The 17,967-nt window shown below is 45.2% G+C and overlaps 1 protein-coding gene and 1 long non-coding RNA gene across 3 annotated transcripts in view; one reads left to right on the forward strand and one right to left on the reverse strand.

The window, feature by feature from the left end:
• Positions 1-17,967, forward strand: part of LOC307205126 — a 449,333-nt gene that overhangs the window by 173,658 nt on the left and 257,708 nt on the right. The gene's annotated exons all lie outside the window — the stretch shown is intronic.
• Positions 1-17,967, reverse strand: part of LOC307204694 (transmembrane protein 132C-like) — a 254,340-nt gene that overhangs the window by 56,422 nt on the left and 179,951 nt on the right. For both annotated transcript variants that reach the window (XM_079956509.1, XM_079956510.1), the window contains exon 4: positions 6,555-6,741. In XM_079956509.1, the coding sequence (XP_079812635.1) occupies positions 6,555-6,741 (187 nt within the window). The remainder of the gene's footprint in view (positions 1-6,554; positions 6,742-17,967) is intronic.

Below are 17,967 nucleotides of genomic sequence, written 5' to 3' on the forward strand. Positions count from 1 at the left end.
TGAGAAAGAACGCTTTATCATAATGGAAGGTAATGACTGAGGGAAGGATGATAAATTCACTGGGAATTTTTTAAGCCTCAGCAACATAATGAGTTACCTCCAAGGATTTAACAAATAAATATTATTATTTTTTTAAGAAGGAAAAGAAACAACCCTCTAAAGCTTTTCACTTTCACTTTGTTATCCGACACATGTTTTGCCTTGCTCGGCTCTTTGGTTTACAATTCATTATCTAGACAAATTCTCATCACCAAGGATGTTTGGTCATTATGTCATTATGGATATTTCCTTGCCGTGACATTACTGTGGGAAGGAAGAATGGGAGGAGGGAATCAGAAGTGAAGAGGAAAGGATGTCAGGTGGGCTGGGTTCTTGCCTTCTGTGTGGTGGCACCCACTTTTTGGAATTCCCTCCCATTAAGTATTAGACAGGCTCCATCTCTGTTGTCTTGTTGGCAGCTGAAGACCTTCCTCTTTCAACAAGCCTTTTAATCAAAGATCTTTCCCTGTCTGCATCTGCAGTTGAATTGTTTTTAAGATAGAATCATAGAATTGTAGAGTCGGAAGGGACCACGAGGGTCATCTAGTCCAACCCCCTGAAATGCAGGAATCTTACTGCTCTACTGACTGAGCTATCTTTTAAATAAGTTTTTATTGTTTTATTGCTTGCGTTTTTGCTGCCCTTGGCTCAGTTGGAAGGAAAGGTGAGATATAATTGAAGTCAATCAATCAATCAATCAGTCAGTCAGTCAATCAGTATCCAGGACTTCCTCTGTAAGCACAGAAAAATGACCCACCGTCCTGACTGGGTCACTTGCCGTTCTTCAATGGTGATGATGTAATTGCCATGTATTAGTGAAGCCTTCCCCAAACTTCACTCTAGAGCTGGGTTCTTCAATCTTGGTTTTTCAGATGTTGCTTGACTTAAACTCCCACCAGCCCCAGCCAACACGGAGAATGGTCATGGCTGATAGGAGTTGTAATCCAGCATCACTTGGGGATCGAATGTTGAAGAGCACTGCTCTAGATGTTGTTGGGGCTCCAACTCTCATCAGCCCCAGCTAGCAGGGTCAACGGTCAGGGATGATGGGCATTGGAGTTCAGTGACGGCTTCAGGGCTTGGGGAAGGCTGTACCAGTGTACAAACCTCAGTGGCAGCCTCACTACTTGAAATTTTGTCTAATGCAGTGGATAGTATGTCAGACTAGGAATGGAGACAGCCAGGCTGCAATCCTGGCATGAAGCTCACTGGGTGATCTTGGACCAGTTACTGTGAGCCTACCTCACAGGGTGGTTATGAAGCCAAAATGTGTGTGTGTGAGAGAGATAGTGTGATATATATATAGAAAGAAACCTTGGATGGTCTGGAAGGAAGAGGTATAAATGCAATAAAAAAGCCACTGACTGGAAGCTGGGTGGAGGGGGCAAGTATAGTTTGGATAGTTGTCTTCCCATTAGGTCTGAGCATCCTTGGATGTATCTCACATGCATGTCTGTCGGCAGCATCTTGGTCCTCAGACTCTGTAATGCCATGGAATGTGGCCCTTTCCACAAGGCTACTAGAAAATTGTTAGAGGAAGGTCTCATTCTGCACAGCAAGTGATCCAAAAGAAAAACAGACTCTCCATGCCCAGGTTATGAAACTGCTCACCCCTTTCACAAATACTTTGAGAAAGGGTCTTCAGAACCATCAAAGTGATGCATCCCTCTGTTGCTAGGTTGTCACAACACAACACAAGGCATGGGTAGGAGAGAGGGAAGAGACCGTCTTTTCCTGGACTGGGCTAGCCTTCTGTGGTCTCCAAAATCTTTGGCAATCCTCCTCCCTAGGGTCCTTTCAGCTGGAGTCACCAGGGATTGAATGTAGAACCTTCTACATGCAAAACATGGACTCCACCACTCTGCTTGCCCACTCAGCTATACTCCCTCCTTTCCTCTCCAACCACAAAATCTTTTGCAACCCTTAGACATTGCCTTATTTTCACAACTGCCTGCTCTCTTCCTAGAAGTTGGAATAATTGTGCACATTCTGTGACATCGTTGAAGCTCAGACACTGATGGGGAGGAGTTGACAAGTAGGGTTTTTTTTTTTTTTAAAAAAAGTGCTTATTACGTATATATGGCTTTGTCTTTTGTATTTTACACTGAAACTCCAGCAAACAGTCTATGTTCTTTCCATGGAGCCATGAGCTTGTCTTGACTGTCCTCCAGGAGGATTTTTGCAGCATTTCTTCTAAGCCACAGCTTGACGACCAAGAGGTAAAAATGATACTTAAGCCTCAGTATGTAGCGGAAAAGACAGTGATACCATAAGCCAGCCCAGTCAACATAGCCCCACGGGCAACTTTACAGCTGCTGTAGCAGCATGAGCAGTAGATGCTGGAGAAACTTCAGAATTGGCCAGAATCGAGATGAGCCAGCCTGCTCTCGCCACAGATGCTGCTTGCTTGTGAGCGACATCACGGAGCTATGCTTTTCGATCCGGCGGCTGCCAAGTGCCGCAGCCACCATATGTGCCCACAGTTGCTGCCTTTGCCTGCCAGATCAGAAGGAAGGAGGATAAGGCGAGAGAGCCTTTCTCCCCAGGATGCAAGGAACAAACTGTGACAGCTGAGATGTCTGAGCCAGTCTGCAACAGAAACAGGACTGGGAAGCTGGAGGCTGAAAAGGTGAGGGATTTTCAGGACTGCTGAGAGCTGCTACTGCTCCACACTGCTGCAAAACAGCTTACATCAGTGAGGTGTGATCAGTTTCCAGCCTGAGGGCCACACACATAGTAATAGTAGTAATAATAATAATATAATTTATTATTTATACCCCTCCCATCTGGCTGGGTTTCCCCAGCCACTCTGGTCAGCTTCCAACAAAGTATTAAAATACAGTAGTCTGTTAAACATTAAAAGCTTCCCTAAAGAGAGCTGCTTTCAGCTGTCTTCTAAAAGTCTGGTAGTTGTTCTTCTCTTTGACATCTGGTGGGAGTGCATTCCACAGGGTGGGTGCCACTACTGAGAATGCCCTCTGCCTGGTTCCCTGTAACTTGGCTTCTCACAATGAGGGAACCGCCAGAAGGCCCTCGGCACTGGACCTCAGTGTCCGGGCAGAACGATGGGGGTGGAGATGCTCCTTCAGATATACTGGACCTTCTGGGCAATGTTTTGAGGGGCACATGCCAGTGATGAGTGAGGCCAGAGGCAAAAGTGTGCAGTAGGCTAGTTTTTACACACACTCACACAACCTTCTCCATCCTCCATCCAGGCAAGCAGGAGGCATTCAAGGATACATTCCAGCCTGGCAAAAGTGCTCAGGTTGCAATGAAAGGCTAGAGAGGGGTGTGGCCTAGGGAGAGTTCCAAGGGCCAGAGAGAGAGGCTTGGAGGGCCACATTCAGGCAGTCAAAAAGAGGGTCCCCACCCGAACCGAGATGCAGTCTGTAGTGGTGCCGCCCATTCACCTTAATGAAAATCGACCCAATTCACTCTTCTCTTCTCAAAGCAATATACTAATCTTCAAAACTCACACTTCTCCTAATTTTGCCATGCAGTTCTTTAACCCAATGATTTGTAGAATAATGCATATATTAGGGAAACGTGTACATAATAATGCATACATTAGTAAAAATAATTCATAAAAATGCTTTCACACTAAGATACTCATGAATTTACATGCAGACTTAAAATAAATAAATCAGAAATTGCTACGGAAATGTAGGGAACTGAGTGGAAAAATGAGAAACTGAGAGAAAGCAAATTGACCGCCCACCTGTGCTCAGAGTTGCACTATTTCTTTCTACTGCATTAGCAGGTCTTCCACAGGCCCCACTCTGTTCTAAATTTCCAAAATCTAACTTCGAGGGGAAAACTTGGTACATAACACAGGGGACCTAAATTTTTTAATATAGAGTTGGCAGCACTTAGCTTGCCTGAATGCACAGAGCAATTCTGACTTCTTAGCAGATGGCTGCATCAAACTTTCCCTTTGACTCTATCTTTCTCCCTCTGTCTCAGTCTCTCTGTGATTCCGAACAAGGATATTGCCAGGTAATCAGCTCGGCAGGAGATTAATGTTCAAATGAAGAAGAAATTTTTTAAAAGAGCCCGGCTGGAACTGCAAAGCTAAAGAGAAAGCAGGGAGCTTTCCTTTATCTAGTCATATCCTGCTAGCAAAGGCATTTTTTAAAAAAACCACTGGCACATTATACACCTGGATTTTATCAGTGCAACAAATTAGAGCTCCCGCCATGTCTTAACACCAGGCATGGCACAGAAGCAGATGTACTCAGCACTAAGAAGGTGTTTCAAAGCCCATTTTTAGTAGGTGTCCTCGTACCAGGCTGCTGTCTGATTTTTATCCCCTCCTCTCTTTTTTGGGACCAAGTACTATAAATCGCAATTGACTTTCACCAAGAGAAGGTTCCTGAACTGCCCGTTAACATCAAGTAGTCTGAACTGCTTTACTTTCTGTAATCTAACTGGGGCCGAGTCAAAGCTATTCACAGTTATTCCACAAACTTTTCCTCCCATCAAAATCACCCCAACTTCTTTTTCAACCACTCCCAGCTGCTGCCTGGAATTTTCTGTTTTGCCTGTTTGAACACAACGTCATCACTTGCTCTCACCTGACTTTGCTCACCCCCAGTAATGTCCCTGTGTAGTCAGAGCTGAATGGCTATGTATTGATTAGATTTATTGCGGCCATTGGCTCATAACGGAAACAATACATCCAAATTTATCCATAAACAATACAATTTAAACAGTTCCAAGTTAAAACACCCATATAAAACCAATTTTATTTCAGTTAAGTAAACACTATACACAATAAGCTCCCTCTATGTAAACCGCAATTCAAATCCATCAGATTTTGGGGGGTATGCATCTTGGTTCTGGCACTTATTAATGGTTCTTAAGTTTAGCTAAGCTGTCAGAGTCATACAGTGATCCATTTCTCCTCTTTTGAAATAAAACATTAATCAGGTATCTAGCGACTGCAAGGGATCTACTTGTATCTTCGTCGTTTAATAGGTATATTATTTGGGCTTCCTGAGGTCCGTCAGCAATTCTTGATAAATATGGGGCCAGAAACTTGGACCGTGAAGCTGAATGTAATGGACAACAGAAGATTATATGATATAATGATTCTATAGATCCACTTTTACAGTCGCAGAGGAGTGAGATCTGTCCGTTGGAGAGTCTGTTACCCAACACATTTGATGGGAAAACATTGAATCTAGCCTTTATAAAGGCATACCTGTGCGTCACCACAGATAAGGTAGTTAAATAAGAATGGCTATGTAGAACTTGCAATGTCTTCCCAGTGCACTGACACGTGGGCAGATGCAGTGGCCTAGCGTGGGTTGCCAGCACCCAGCGCAAGGCAAGCATTGCACCCCCTAATCCTGTGAATGTTGTATGGGATATCCCCTGGAAGCAACAGGTGGACTCTGCTGCACCCCTGTAGTAACCACTCTTCAGATGGGTCACCTGCCACCTGCTGGTTCTCTTGTTCACCTTTTCAGCTCTGTGAGCTCCCAGTAGGAGCAGCAACTTGTGCTCTCTGGCAGGCTTGGTGGTGTCCCAGGAGTGCTGGAGCCCCAGTTGCAGCAGGCATAGTAGGATGGTGGTGGAGAGCAGGTAGAGACACAAAGCACATCATTTCCCTGACCACCTCTCATTGGCTGTGCTGTGTGAGGGGCTCATGTGAGGTGGGCACTGGCGGGTTCTGGGCATGCCGGCAGCTCTCCTCTCCATGCTCCTGCTGCTGGGTGCATGCCTTGCCCAAGGACACATGCCAGGAGGGAAGCCCCAGAGAAGGACTGGCACAGGCTGGGGAAAAGTTTGGGCTTTGCTGGGCAGGAATTCTACCCTCTCCAGCCCCAGCCACAAAGCCAAAGGTGCCTCAGAGCTGCTGCCTCCTGGCCACTGAGTGGGAGAGAGGAGTCTTGCAAGAGGTCTTGGCACCCACCCCGTGTCCCTGTGGGCCTCTTCAGGAGAGAGCAAGCAGCTTAGACAACCCATCAGTCCTCTTGCTCACTCATTGAAGGAGCAAGCAGGAGAGAGCATGGCCGGGCATGGGGCTTTATCTGAACAGCAGTGCAACAGGTAGAGTTAGGGGAGGGGAGGGGAGGGGAGGGGAGGGGTGGGGAGGGGAGGGGAGGGGAGGGGAGGGGAGGGGAGGGAAGGGAAGGGAAGGGAAGGGAAGGGAAGGGAAGAGGTGGGAAACTTTGCCTTTTTGTTCAGCACTTTTCTTCAGAACAAGTTCTCCATCCCTGTCATAGACATACCATAAGATGCAGATTGGATTCTGACTGGGGGAGAAATCAGAAAAAAGCCACAATATCTTAACCCTCTTTTTCTCAAATGTTTCTTTTTAAAACCTTATTTAGTGTCAGGATAACATGGTGGTAGTGGGGAGCCATGTATCCTGAGCTGCTTGCGAGATAGGCAGAATAAAATAAATTATTACGTTGCAGTACTCACCATGTAAGAAGCCTCAGAATTAATAAATGGCAATAAAAGTAAATTTTGAAAAGGATTACGTCTGTCTATGTGAACTCTCTTACCATCGCCAATGGAACAATCCCGACGAGATCCTTCTGGCAAATGAAGATTTCAGAGAGGGCTGGGTCTGTTGTCCCCTTTCGAGGATATTCCACCTGCCAGGTGATAGGCTGTGTTCCGGAGAGACTGCTGAAGCTGGCTATTTCAAAGTTCAGCCGCACCACCTCGCTGAACCTATTGTTATTATTTCTGGAATAATGGCAGGGGTGGGGGTGGGGTTGAGAGAAGAAAAGCAGAAAAGGCATTCAATTAAATAGATTGGCAAACATTGTATGGCCAAGGTGAAAGTTCACATCAGGAATGAGGAACATTTTTCAGCCTAAGAGTCACATTTCCTTCCATGCAGCACCAGAGATGAAAGTGGGTGGAGCAACACATGCAAATCTGACCTTTGGACAGTAGAGTAGTTTTAGCACACATTCACATACTGCTCTTTATTCTCCATCCAGGCAAGCAAGAGACATGATCAGAGTTGAAGGACAAATTCCAGCCAGTCAAAAGCTCTCAAAACAGAACCAGAGAGAAAGTATGTCTGGGGAGGGCCTGTGGTCTGAAGAGAGTCCTGAGGGTCAGATAGAGAAACTTAGACAGCCTCATTTGATGCCAGAGCCTGTGATTCCACACCCTCTGCTTTAATTATTTGAACATTTGATTGGAATTCACAGGGGCTGGGATTGAAAACAGGGGCCATGTCTATGAGAAAAGAGTAGCAAAATGACGTGGCAAGTTCTTTGGTGGTGGGTAGCATACTCCCTTAACCTCCTTCTTTTTGCAAGCACCAACTCTCCCTCCCTATTAATTTGCATTAAATTAATAAATGTATTAGATATAAAATTAAAACTCTCAGAGAAAGTTAATCAAATCACCTTAACTATATGTAGGAATACAGATCATCATAAAATGTTAACAAACCCAAAGGTCATACGATAAAGAAGTAAAATGGTTGCATGTTATGTATAATAACAAAAAAATTCAAATAAGTCTACTCTGAGTAGAATTTAACTGGAATCAGTGAAAAGTGTATTTCCCCAAGCAGACCAGCCCATTTCACCTCAGTTCTGAAATTCCAAACCAAGCTCCCCACTGTGGCCAAAGTAGGAATACAGTCAGGTCTAGACTTGCCAACATATATTTTTGTTTTGCTTTTTGCTTTTCTGTACCTTTAATGGACCCTTGATCTCCAGACACCGGTACACCATCCTGCTTATTTTTGGGTCCTAGAGCAACATGCACACTACCTCAGGTACAAAGTGAAGAATCCCCACCCCAAAACGATGGAACATCATTATTTTGCGTCTCCTTCCTGTGGTTCCATAGCTCTTGCAACACTCCCAGCAGATGAAAAGGGCTGCTTGCAATTCACTTGCCTTCAGCTATCATTGCCTTAGCTAATGGTTTGCTTTGCCTCCCTTTCTTCATCTCCTTTCATTTTGTTTTTAATTTGAGTTAACTGTTTCTTCTAAACTCTTTAGCGTATACGCAATAAAACACCTAAGCGGATTGCTCTAGAAATAAATCCCCTTTCAAATTCAGGTTCTCTCCCTCCTCCCCCCTTCCCATATCTTTGTTCTTTTGAAAAGTCAGATTTCTGCTTAGTATTCATCCGATGTGGAAGTCTCTCTCCGCAGACACTGAAAGCAAAACAGCATTTTCCTCCACAGGTGATAGCAACAGTTTAAGGGCTTTAAAGCTTCAGAGAGAGGCTATAGTTGAGTTAGACACCTCTTTAGGAATTCTCAGGGAAGGTATCTATTTTTTTCCTCCAAAGTTTCAGTTTCTTAAAAGCGGGTAGCAATTATCAAACCAGGGCCTGGATTCACTTTGGATCATCCAGCAGTGGCAAATCTCCTTATGTTTTGTGTCTCTTTCACATATGCTCAATTCTTAGGTCTGTTCCAGCACATTCTGGCATTAAGCTGCAATTAAGAAGAAGAAGAAACCCCCACAAAAGACTGCATTTAAACATATGCTTTACATCAGGGTTGTGCATGCTCTATCGTGATCAGATTTGGGCTCCTAGACAGCCCAGGATGATCAGGAGATAACCTGACTTCGATCTGGACCCTGAACTGATTTGGAGGACTTGCACAATCATGTGGTTGGAGGGTGGAAGAAGGAGAGGTACCTTTCCCAGGTATGTTTAATTAAGGTTTTGAACTTTGTAGCTGGGTTGAAATTTCACAGAATACATCTTCCACTCCAAGAAGACCACTTCACCATTCATTTCTTTCTTTTTCTGGTGTCTACAATTTCCTACTCACAGTGTCCCGGAATGATGCAAGCCCCAGTACATTGTGGGAAATGCAGAATGGGAGCCAGACTATCGATGCCGGAAACTACTCTTATGGAAACTGGTTAACACCACTGGTGCTGCTCTATTTTGTATTATATTGGCATTTCATTGTAATCCACTCTAGGATTAGTATGATGAAGGGCTGATTTATAAAAAGGAAGGAAGGAGCTGTCACATTGCCACTGTGAATGGTGAGCTACACCCCAGAGAAACCTCTGGTGAACGTTACCTCCTCCTGGAAATATTAAGTGAAAAGATCACCCCAATTTCTGCCCATTAATAGCACAGATAATATGGAGAAGGCAGTTGTACACAGATCTGCAGATTACCAAATTCTCCCCTGACCAAATTTTGCTGCCCCCTCCTGAGATTGTGCTCCCCCAAAGCTTGTACCATATCCTCCTCATGCTTCACCCCTGATAGAGAGGAATAACTGTGAAGTGATATGCTCTAGACACCACCAGCTAGGCCTATTGTCATGTGGCCTTCAAATGCCTGATATATAGGGCCTTCAGGGACAAAATATTGCCAACCCTGGCTTATGTGATTATAAATCTGTCTTTAAGACACTGCCTTAGGACACTGTGTGTGTGTTCTTTTCTGATGTAACATGGTAACAAGGCAGTTACAGTTATAGCCGCATTATAATTTCAGTGTTCTCCCTCTCTCCGTTTCTTGTTTTTAATTGCCAGTTTTATTACAGTAGTTATTTAAAAAGAGTAAATTAACCAAGTCACAGCCATCTGAGTATGTCTTTCTGGTGGGACATACTTTATTTATGCCTTGCTCTGGCAGGGCTGAGATGCAAGGCTTGTGGAGAACTGAGACCTGGTGACCACCATAATCAAGAAGCAGTTTTCAGATAGTAACACAGGGATGGGAAACCCCTTTTAGCCCAGCAGGGCAGATTGTTATTCCCCCCATCTGACAGCTAGATGCAGTCATTCACCGGATGTCACCATGATGTCAGATGACATTTTTTCCTGCAGAAGCCCCATCTCAAAGTGCTATTTTGTACACCACATTGAAAAGGGCTTTGAAGACACCACCCATCAGCTAGTTGGTGATGCCTGCAAATACCCTTTAGGATGTGTTTGATGTTTACCTTCCTCACACCTTACACCATATTTGATGGCCTGAGAGGGTCAAATGGGGAAGCCTGGTGGACCTAATAAGACACATGGGATGAAGGTTCCCCATTCTTGTAGTCAAAGCCTGGTTTACAGGTATTCAGAGTCAGGTTCTTCAGCACCCAGGAGAGCTCCCAAGGACAGCTGGTGTTGCCCTAATGAAGTCCAAAACTCATTATATGTCCAAACTGGGCCTGATAACTGCCAGATCTGCCTCATAACGATTCTGGCATTCGATCTATTGTTCTATGCTGCCTCTACAGAATCATGGTTGCAAATTTCAGACCACAACAGAAGCTTCCTGGATGAAGAAAAATCAGATTCCAGAATGAACTCTGCCTTCAGAGAAATCAGCTGAAGTGCTGCAATTTCATTTTAGCCTAAACTCAGCTTGTGACGACTAGAGGATGCAAGCAATTTGTAAGAACCAGAGTTAACAGTCAAGGCAAGCTAAGTGAAGGGCTGGGGAATTATATTTTTTTGGAGATAGCAACATTCAGCTTATGTTCCCACAGAGACAGGCAGAGGCAGTGGCAGCTGGCCTGTTGCTTCCCCTCAATTTTAAGACTTTGTCTCTAGTTGTTAGCCTCCTCCTTGGCACTTGTAAGATGTAACCTCATTTGGCACTGCATGCTTGCATCTATTTGCTGTGGGATTTTCCCTCTCCCTCCTGCAGTTCCTTGGCTAGATCTTTGCCCCTCCTCATGATGGAATAATTTGAGATGACAAGGGCAAAACACATATATCTATATCTATCCATCTGCTGAAAGAAATTGATATCTACAGAGCATTCATGTACACGTCTCCTCAGAAGCAAGCCCTATCAAAAGGGAATCTTTTTCAGCCTGGGGGCCACATTCCCTACTGGGCAACCTTTCAAGGGCCACAGGGCAGCGATGGATAGTGCCAGAGGCCAAAGTACATGGAACACCAAATGTAAATGTTACCTTTGTACAGTAGGCTAGTTTCAACTCTCGCTCCTCTCTAACCTCCATCCAGACAAGGTGCATGATCAGAGTTTAAGGCCAGGCAAAAACACTTAAAGAGGATGAGAACAAGGACTGGTGAAGGATGTGACCTGCAGGGGGATGTGCGATGAGGGAGGGAGTGAACAGATGGAGAGGCTTGGAGGGCCACATGTAGCCCCTGGGTCTGAGATCCTCCACATCTACCCTACTGAGTTTAGTGGGGATTATTCAGTGGTGCAGTTCAGTAGCTCAAGGCTCAGAACTCAAAGTGGGAGCTTAGACCATTGAGATGACAATCACTTCAAAATGTGGCAAGGCAGTTATACTGCCTTTGCTTCCATCATCCCCATGCTCATTCTGCTGACTTTTCACTGGACCTCTCTTCCAAACACCTGCCCTGACGGCACCACGAGATTTAAACCCTGCATAAATAGGGACACGGGTGGCTCTGTGGTCAGAAGGTCGGCGGTTCAAATCCCTGTGACGGGGTGAGCTCCCATTGTTCGGTCCCAGCTCCTGCTCACCTAGCAGTTCAAAAGCACATCAAGTGCAAGTAGATAAATAGGTACCACTCTGGTGGGAAGGTAAATGGCGTTTCCATGCGCTGCTCTGGTTCGCCTGAAGCGGCTTAGTCATTCTGGCCACATGACCCAGAAGCTGTCTGCGGACAAATGCCAGCTCCCTTTGCCTATAGAGCAAGATGAGCGCCGCAACCCTAGAGTCGTCCATGACTGGACCTAATAGTTAGGGGTACCTTTACCTTTAAATATGCATAGGATTGCAGTCATATGGCCTCAATGTTTAACCGATCAAACAGCTAAATTAATATCCAGAGGAATGCATCTAAAACATGAGACCTGCTGTCTACAGTCAGCCCTCTCCACCATTGATCCACTCTCTTCATTGTTGGGCCCAAATTCACTTAAGAGCTCGGCCTGAATTCCACTGGAGTCATGGACTTGGCTCATGAAGGGTTTGGTGAGTTACACAGAGAGAGCCGTACAGCTGCTGTTACAAGTTTCCCAGTTCCAAAATTTGGATGCATCTGTGCATTGCCTTATAGTCACCCAGTGGAGGCTGGTCCATTGGGGAACATGGGGAACCGCCCCACCAATGCTAGTCTGTGCTCTCCTCACCTCACCTGCCTTCTTACTTCCAAGCAGCCCAGAGGTATCCTGGCTGTCAGCTTCCTCCTCTTTAGTTTCACTGTTGCCCTTGCACAATTCAGCAGAGAGGAGGATGGAGGCAAATCCAGCATTAATGGACTGTGCCTGCCATTGGCTTAGACACCACATACTGTTTGGGGGTCTCTGCTTTCGATCCCCACCAGTCCCAAAGGACACCAGTCGCCACTGCAGTCATCAAGTGATAAATACAGGGTGAGTCCTTTAAAAGAGGCCCCATGGATACAGAGTACACATGTTCCATGGGGCCTCTTTTAAAAGACTCACCCTGTACATATGTATGAACTACTCCTACAGTTCAGGAAAAAAAGAAAAGATGCACAAAATGTTCGCTGATCTTTAAAGGTTTCACGGGGTTTCAATTGATGGCTTTTGTCCACAGCACAAATGAATTGAAGAAAGCTTTCTCCCCCACCCACAACAGATAAATGGACATTGGTTTTGTGAATCCCTGGCACAGACAATTCTGTCTGACTGTCAAACACAGAAGAGCAAAACATCCTCAGTGTTTCAAGAAGACAAATGAAAGAGATACAATCCTAATGTGAAATGGTCTGTGAGAAATGTAGGAGCTGACTCAGATGATGTGGATGCTTTGCTGATAAAGTCTGACAAGGGGCAAAAACTTATTTCAAGTGATGCCTCAGAGCAGAGCAGGTCAGGTCAGGTGAACATGGCTGTCAATTAAATAACACCTACGCCTGATGTGCTGGTGGTCCTGGTTTTCAGACCAATGCAATGGCGAGGAACAAGTGACCCTCCAGGATTTCAATTCTCCAGCCAGTGTGGATGATCCCTACAGTCAAGGATGATCAGAGCTATAGTTCAACAGCAGTTCCTCTCCCCTGCCCTGTGCACTTTTGGGGGCAGGATGATACATCAGAAGACATGGTCGCCCGCTGACCCAAACAGTGGTCCCTTTCTGTAACATGTAGTATAGAATTTACCTCATGGACTAATGAAAGGATGCTGAACCTGTGGCCCTCCAGATGTCAGTATGTTCTAACTCCCACCATCCCATAGTCAGGGATGATGGGAATTGGAGTCCACAACATCTGGAGGGCCACCACCCCTGGCCTAAATCTCTTTTGCTGACTACTACTCCTCTCCTGCCATTAGTGGGCAACACATCTGGCCTAATTTGTTGAACTGGCAGGAACACACCACATATATATCAAAGTAACAGACAGTTTAGAGAACATCTATGAATGTCCAAGTTTTCAAGTTACACACCCCTTCCAGCTAGCTTTAAGACCACAGTATGGCTAGCTAGACCATAAGACATTGGAGGCTGCCTTATACTGAATAGAGTAGTCAACAACCTATTCATAAGGAAGTAGTAGCAGAACTCAAGCTAAGAGATGAACCCTTTTCATGCATGTAGACTGTGGGGGAAGAATAGTTCTTACAATTTCATTTTCTAAGTAGAGATAATAACATGAATAAAAATGAATTGAAAGCTGGGAAATTGTAAAGAAGAAAGAACTCCCCTCCCCCGCCTGCCAAATCTTCACCTTCATTGCCAACCCAGCTTTTTCTCAGAAAAGCAATTTCCGTTGTGTTCTTATTTACCCTTGGAAATACTATTCTAAACTCTGAGAGGTTGGGAGAAAAGCAGATGTACTTCAATCTTAGCATTCCTGGAAACAGGGTACAATTCACTTAGAAGAGTATAGTTTTCAGGTGAAAACTACATTCAGAGTATAGTTCTGAATGAGTCACTGTTGCCTCTGCTTTGGACAAAAAGTAAAGCAATTTCAGGTAGCAAGACAACTGAAATCTGTGCATCATCAATAATACTGAGGGCCTGTCCTGAAAGATGGGGTGCACCTGGGGATTTTAGATTCACCCAAATGAGTTGTCCCGTTAGCACAAGGACCCAGTGCAAGAACATTTCACCTCCTCTACCCATGTTCTGAGTTCCCCATCCAACCTATGCATATTGACTCCGATATCGTGGGGAATGATAACAGATGTCTTCTAGGCTGAAGGAAGCATTCCTTTGTGAGCAACCAGTGGGGTGTAGCGGTTGGAGTGTTGCACCTGGAAAACCAAGTTTCAAATCCCCACTTGGCTATGAAGCTCACTGGGTGACCTTGGGCCAGTCGCTGTCTCTCAGCCTAACTTATCTCACAGGGTTGCTTTAACGATAAAACAGGGAGGAAGAGAACCGTCCATGCACACCACCTTGTGCTCCTTGGAATTAAGGTGGCATTTAATGCAATGCTTCCTCAGGTAGCAGAGCAGTGGTGGATGGAGATGGAGGAAAATGTGAGAAGGTCCAGATGCAGAAGGGGGCCGACCAATACACATGAATCTTCCTGCCTTTCTACAGTTGGCTACATTCCAGCCATGCAAAAGGAGGGCGTAGTGAAAGGGCTGGGATGGGTTGTGCCTGGGGAAAGTTCTGACAGCTGGATAGAGAGACCGGGGGCAGTGGGGTCTGCATTCAGTCCCTAGGTTTGAGGTTTACCAACCCATAGTATAGGAAATAAGTCTAAATCAGCACTTCACCAATCTTTTGCTCATTGCATTTTTTCTTTTCTTGAAAACCACAATCTGATATCTGTTATTTACCAAGATAAAACACCCAATTAGCTCATTTAAGGAATCCTCAGGTGGCGCTGTGGGTTAAAGCCTCAGCGCCTAGGACTTGCCGATCGAAAGGTCGGCGGTTCGAATCCCTGCGGCGGGGTGCACTCCCGCTGCTCGGTCCCAGCGCCTGCCAACCTAGCAGTTCGAAAGCACCTCCGGGTGCAAGTAGATAAATAGGGACCGCTTACCAGCGGGAAGGTAAACGGCGTTTCCGTGTGCGGCTCTGGCTTGCCAGAGCAGCGATGTCACGCTGGCCACGTGACCCGGAAGTGTCTCCGGACAGCGCTGGCCCCTGGCCTCTTAAGTGAGATGGGCGCACAACCCTAGAGTCTGTCAAGACTGGCCCGTACGGGCAGGGGTACCTTTACCTAGATCTCATTGAATTTCATTTGATCTGTGCTCAAAACATACAGTTTAGTAAGACGTGTCACAGATGCAACTTCTCCAATCCCACAGAAACATTAAAAGTGTATAAGGTGAAATAACCTGAAATATTCCTTGTAGTAAATGCAGAGGGCAAGGCATTGAACCTATCTAATGTTAATGCATGTCTATATTTAGGAATATTTGACACATCTAAGCATTTTGCTTCTCTAGTCCCATAATTGGGATGCATAACCACAGGTAACACGGAACAGGTTTTAGTTGCTAGAGATCCCATATTTTGAAATTATAGGTCTCCAGTTCTTAATTCTTCATGAGCAGAGCTTGAGTCCCCTAGCCCTCTCCCCACTAGGGATTCCCACCAACTGGTATTCAGAAGCATATTGCCTTTGATCCTGGAAGGATTAGGGTTGAATCAGAAATTTATTAGTCAACCTTCTTGGCTCAAAGGGGGCTTTTCAGAGTGGGATTTCCTGCCACAGTCCCCCAATCACATTTTAAAAATCACTTTGACTATCTATTCATGGTCATGGAAGTATTGGATCATACTTCCTGCTGGTGCTGGACACAGTTATTTGCTTAATTTTTTACTCACCAGATGCCGAAGCAAGAGGAGTAAGCATGAAGCTCACTCTCCTTTGGCTTTAAGACAGTTTAGCATGGCCAATGAGCTTAGATTACATGATGGCACTGGAAGAAAAATCAGAGTGAGGGCAATACTAAATACCCCCCAGGACGACATCTAGTTGGTTAACCATAGAGTTAAAAATAGAAAACCCCAAGAGCATGGGGTTTGCTATTGCCGTTATACTAAGTGGAGTGAATATTTTGTACATTTGGTCTCCCCAAAATTGCCAAAATGTAGTGTTCCACTTTGCAGCTTGCTAACAGGGCTCTATTGGGAGTCTGTCAGGGTGAATGAAACACTGCCCTGCCAACCACATTCTGCTCCCAAACCAGCTCCGACCTGTCTCCCTTCTAATAAACAAGCAGTCTATAAGAGGACCAAACTGCAGGAGGCAGTGGAGGACAGAAGTGCCTGGCGTGCTCTGGTCCATGGGGTCACGAAGAGTCGGACACGACCAAATGACTAAACAACAACAACAACAACTATAAGAGGAGGCAGTGCCTATTAGATTTTTCTCTTTCATCTCAGTTTTACCGTTGTTGCACTCAGCAGTGAGGAAGATGGGGGCAAAAGAAGAATTAGTTGGCTCTGCCTATCATTGGTTCTGACACCACCTACTGGTTGGTCTCCCTCTCTTCTTTCCCACCAAACCCAATGAGCAGCCACCACTGGGGGGAGCCATTTTGACTCAGCCCTAGGATGAATAGATAAGAGATTAAGAGACAGAGACAGAGAGACAGAGACAGAGAGAGAAAGAGAGAGAGAGAGAGAGAGAGAGAGAGAGAGAGAGAGAGAGAGAGAGAGACGATAGGTAGATAGGTAGGTATAGATTCATAATTTGCTACAAATGTTGTAATCTTTTTGCCCATGGGTATCCTGCAATGAGCAGCAGAAGGAGTTAAACAGTATCCATGGACAAACAAATTATATTTCAAATCTGCCCCAAATCATAACGGAAGATGGTTGCAAGAGAGCGTGAGAAAGCCAGGACAAATGAAAATCCAGCAGTCAGTATTTGAATTAACAATCCCTCTTTCTCTCACCTGCTCTCTCCCTTTGTGCTTTTCGTACTGCAGTGGGGGCAGGGGGGGGGGAAACAGCCACCTCCAGCTTCTGTAATTATTGATGCAGTTTTTGCTTGGAAGTGCAAAGATATTTGTGACAAGCCACAGAACTGAGAATATTGGAGGTGTAAATGGAATGGCCTCTTTCTGTAAGCTCAGCTGAAAACGGGTATTAGAAGAGACATCAAAAACATGCTGGAGAGTAGAGAGTGTTTAAATAAAATTGCCTCAATCTCTTCACCTTGCTGCATTCACTTCTGGCTGCTGCCTTCCAGCGCTGCCGGCATGTGCCCAATACAATGGCCAGTGTGTCCTCTTGAGATGACAATTTGAGATGGCAAAGGCTTATTTTATATTCTTCACTACAGTGGTACCTTGGTTTACAACCATAATCCGTTCCGGAGGTCCGGTTGTAAACCAAAACAGGTTGTAACCCAAGGCGCACTTTCACCAATGTGGCATCCCCACAAAAAAATTGTAATCCAAAAAAATGGGTTGTAATCCAAAAAAAGGGACACGAACTTCTGGGTTTATCATGGTTGTAATCCAAAGCAGTTGCAAACCAAGGTACCATTGTATTTCAGAAGGGAGTCGGCATGGTATAGTGGTTAAGGGTGCTGGGCTAGGACTTTGAAGGGCAGAGTTCAAATCACTGCTCACCCATCCACTGGGTGACCTTGGGCCAATCATCTTTTAGCTTAACCTTCCCCACAGGGTTGTTGTGAGGGTAGAACTGGGATGGAGGAGAATCATGTATACTCCCTTGAATCACTTGGAGGAAAGATGGAATTGAAATGTAATTATAATATATATATTTTTAAATCTCCCCCAGTGTTTCCTCCTAAGATCCAGTCCAGAGAGGGAAATGTTAAGAACTGCTTAATCCAAGGATGAGGAACATGTGGGCCTCCTGCTATTGTTTGACTCCAACTCCCATCAGCCCTTGCCAACAACCATCATCACCTTGCCAACAAAGGTCCATATAGTTAAAGCTATGGTTTTCCCAGCAGTGATGTATGGAAGTGAGAGCTGGACCACAAAGAAGGCTGATCACCGAAGAATGGATGCTTTTGAATTATGATGCTGGAGGAGACTCTTGAGAGTCTCGTGGACTGCAAGAAGATCAAACCTATCCATTCTGAAGGAAATCAGCCCTGAGTGCTCACTGG

This window comes from Podarcis cretensis (genome assembly GCF_951804945.1).
Source record: "Podarcis cretensis genome assembly, chromosome: 16".
NCBI classification, from domain to species: domain Eukaryota; kingdom Metazoa; phylum Chordata; class Lepidosauria; order Squamata; family Lacertidae; genus Podarcis; species Podarcis cretensis.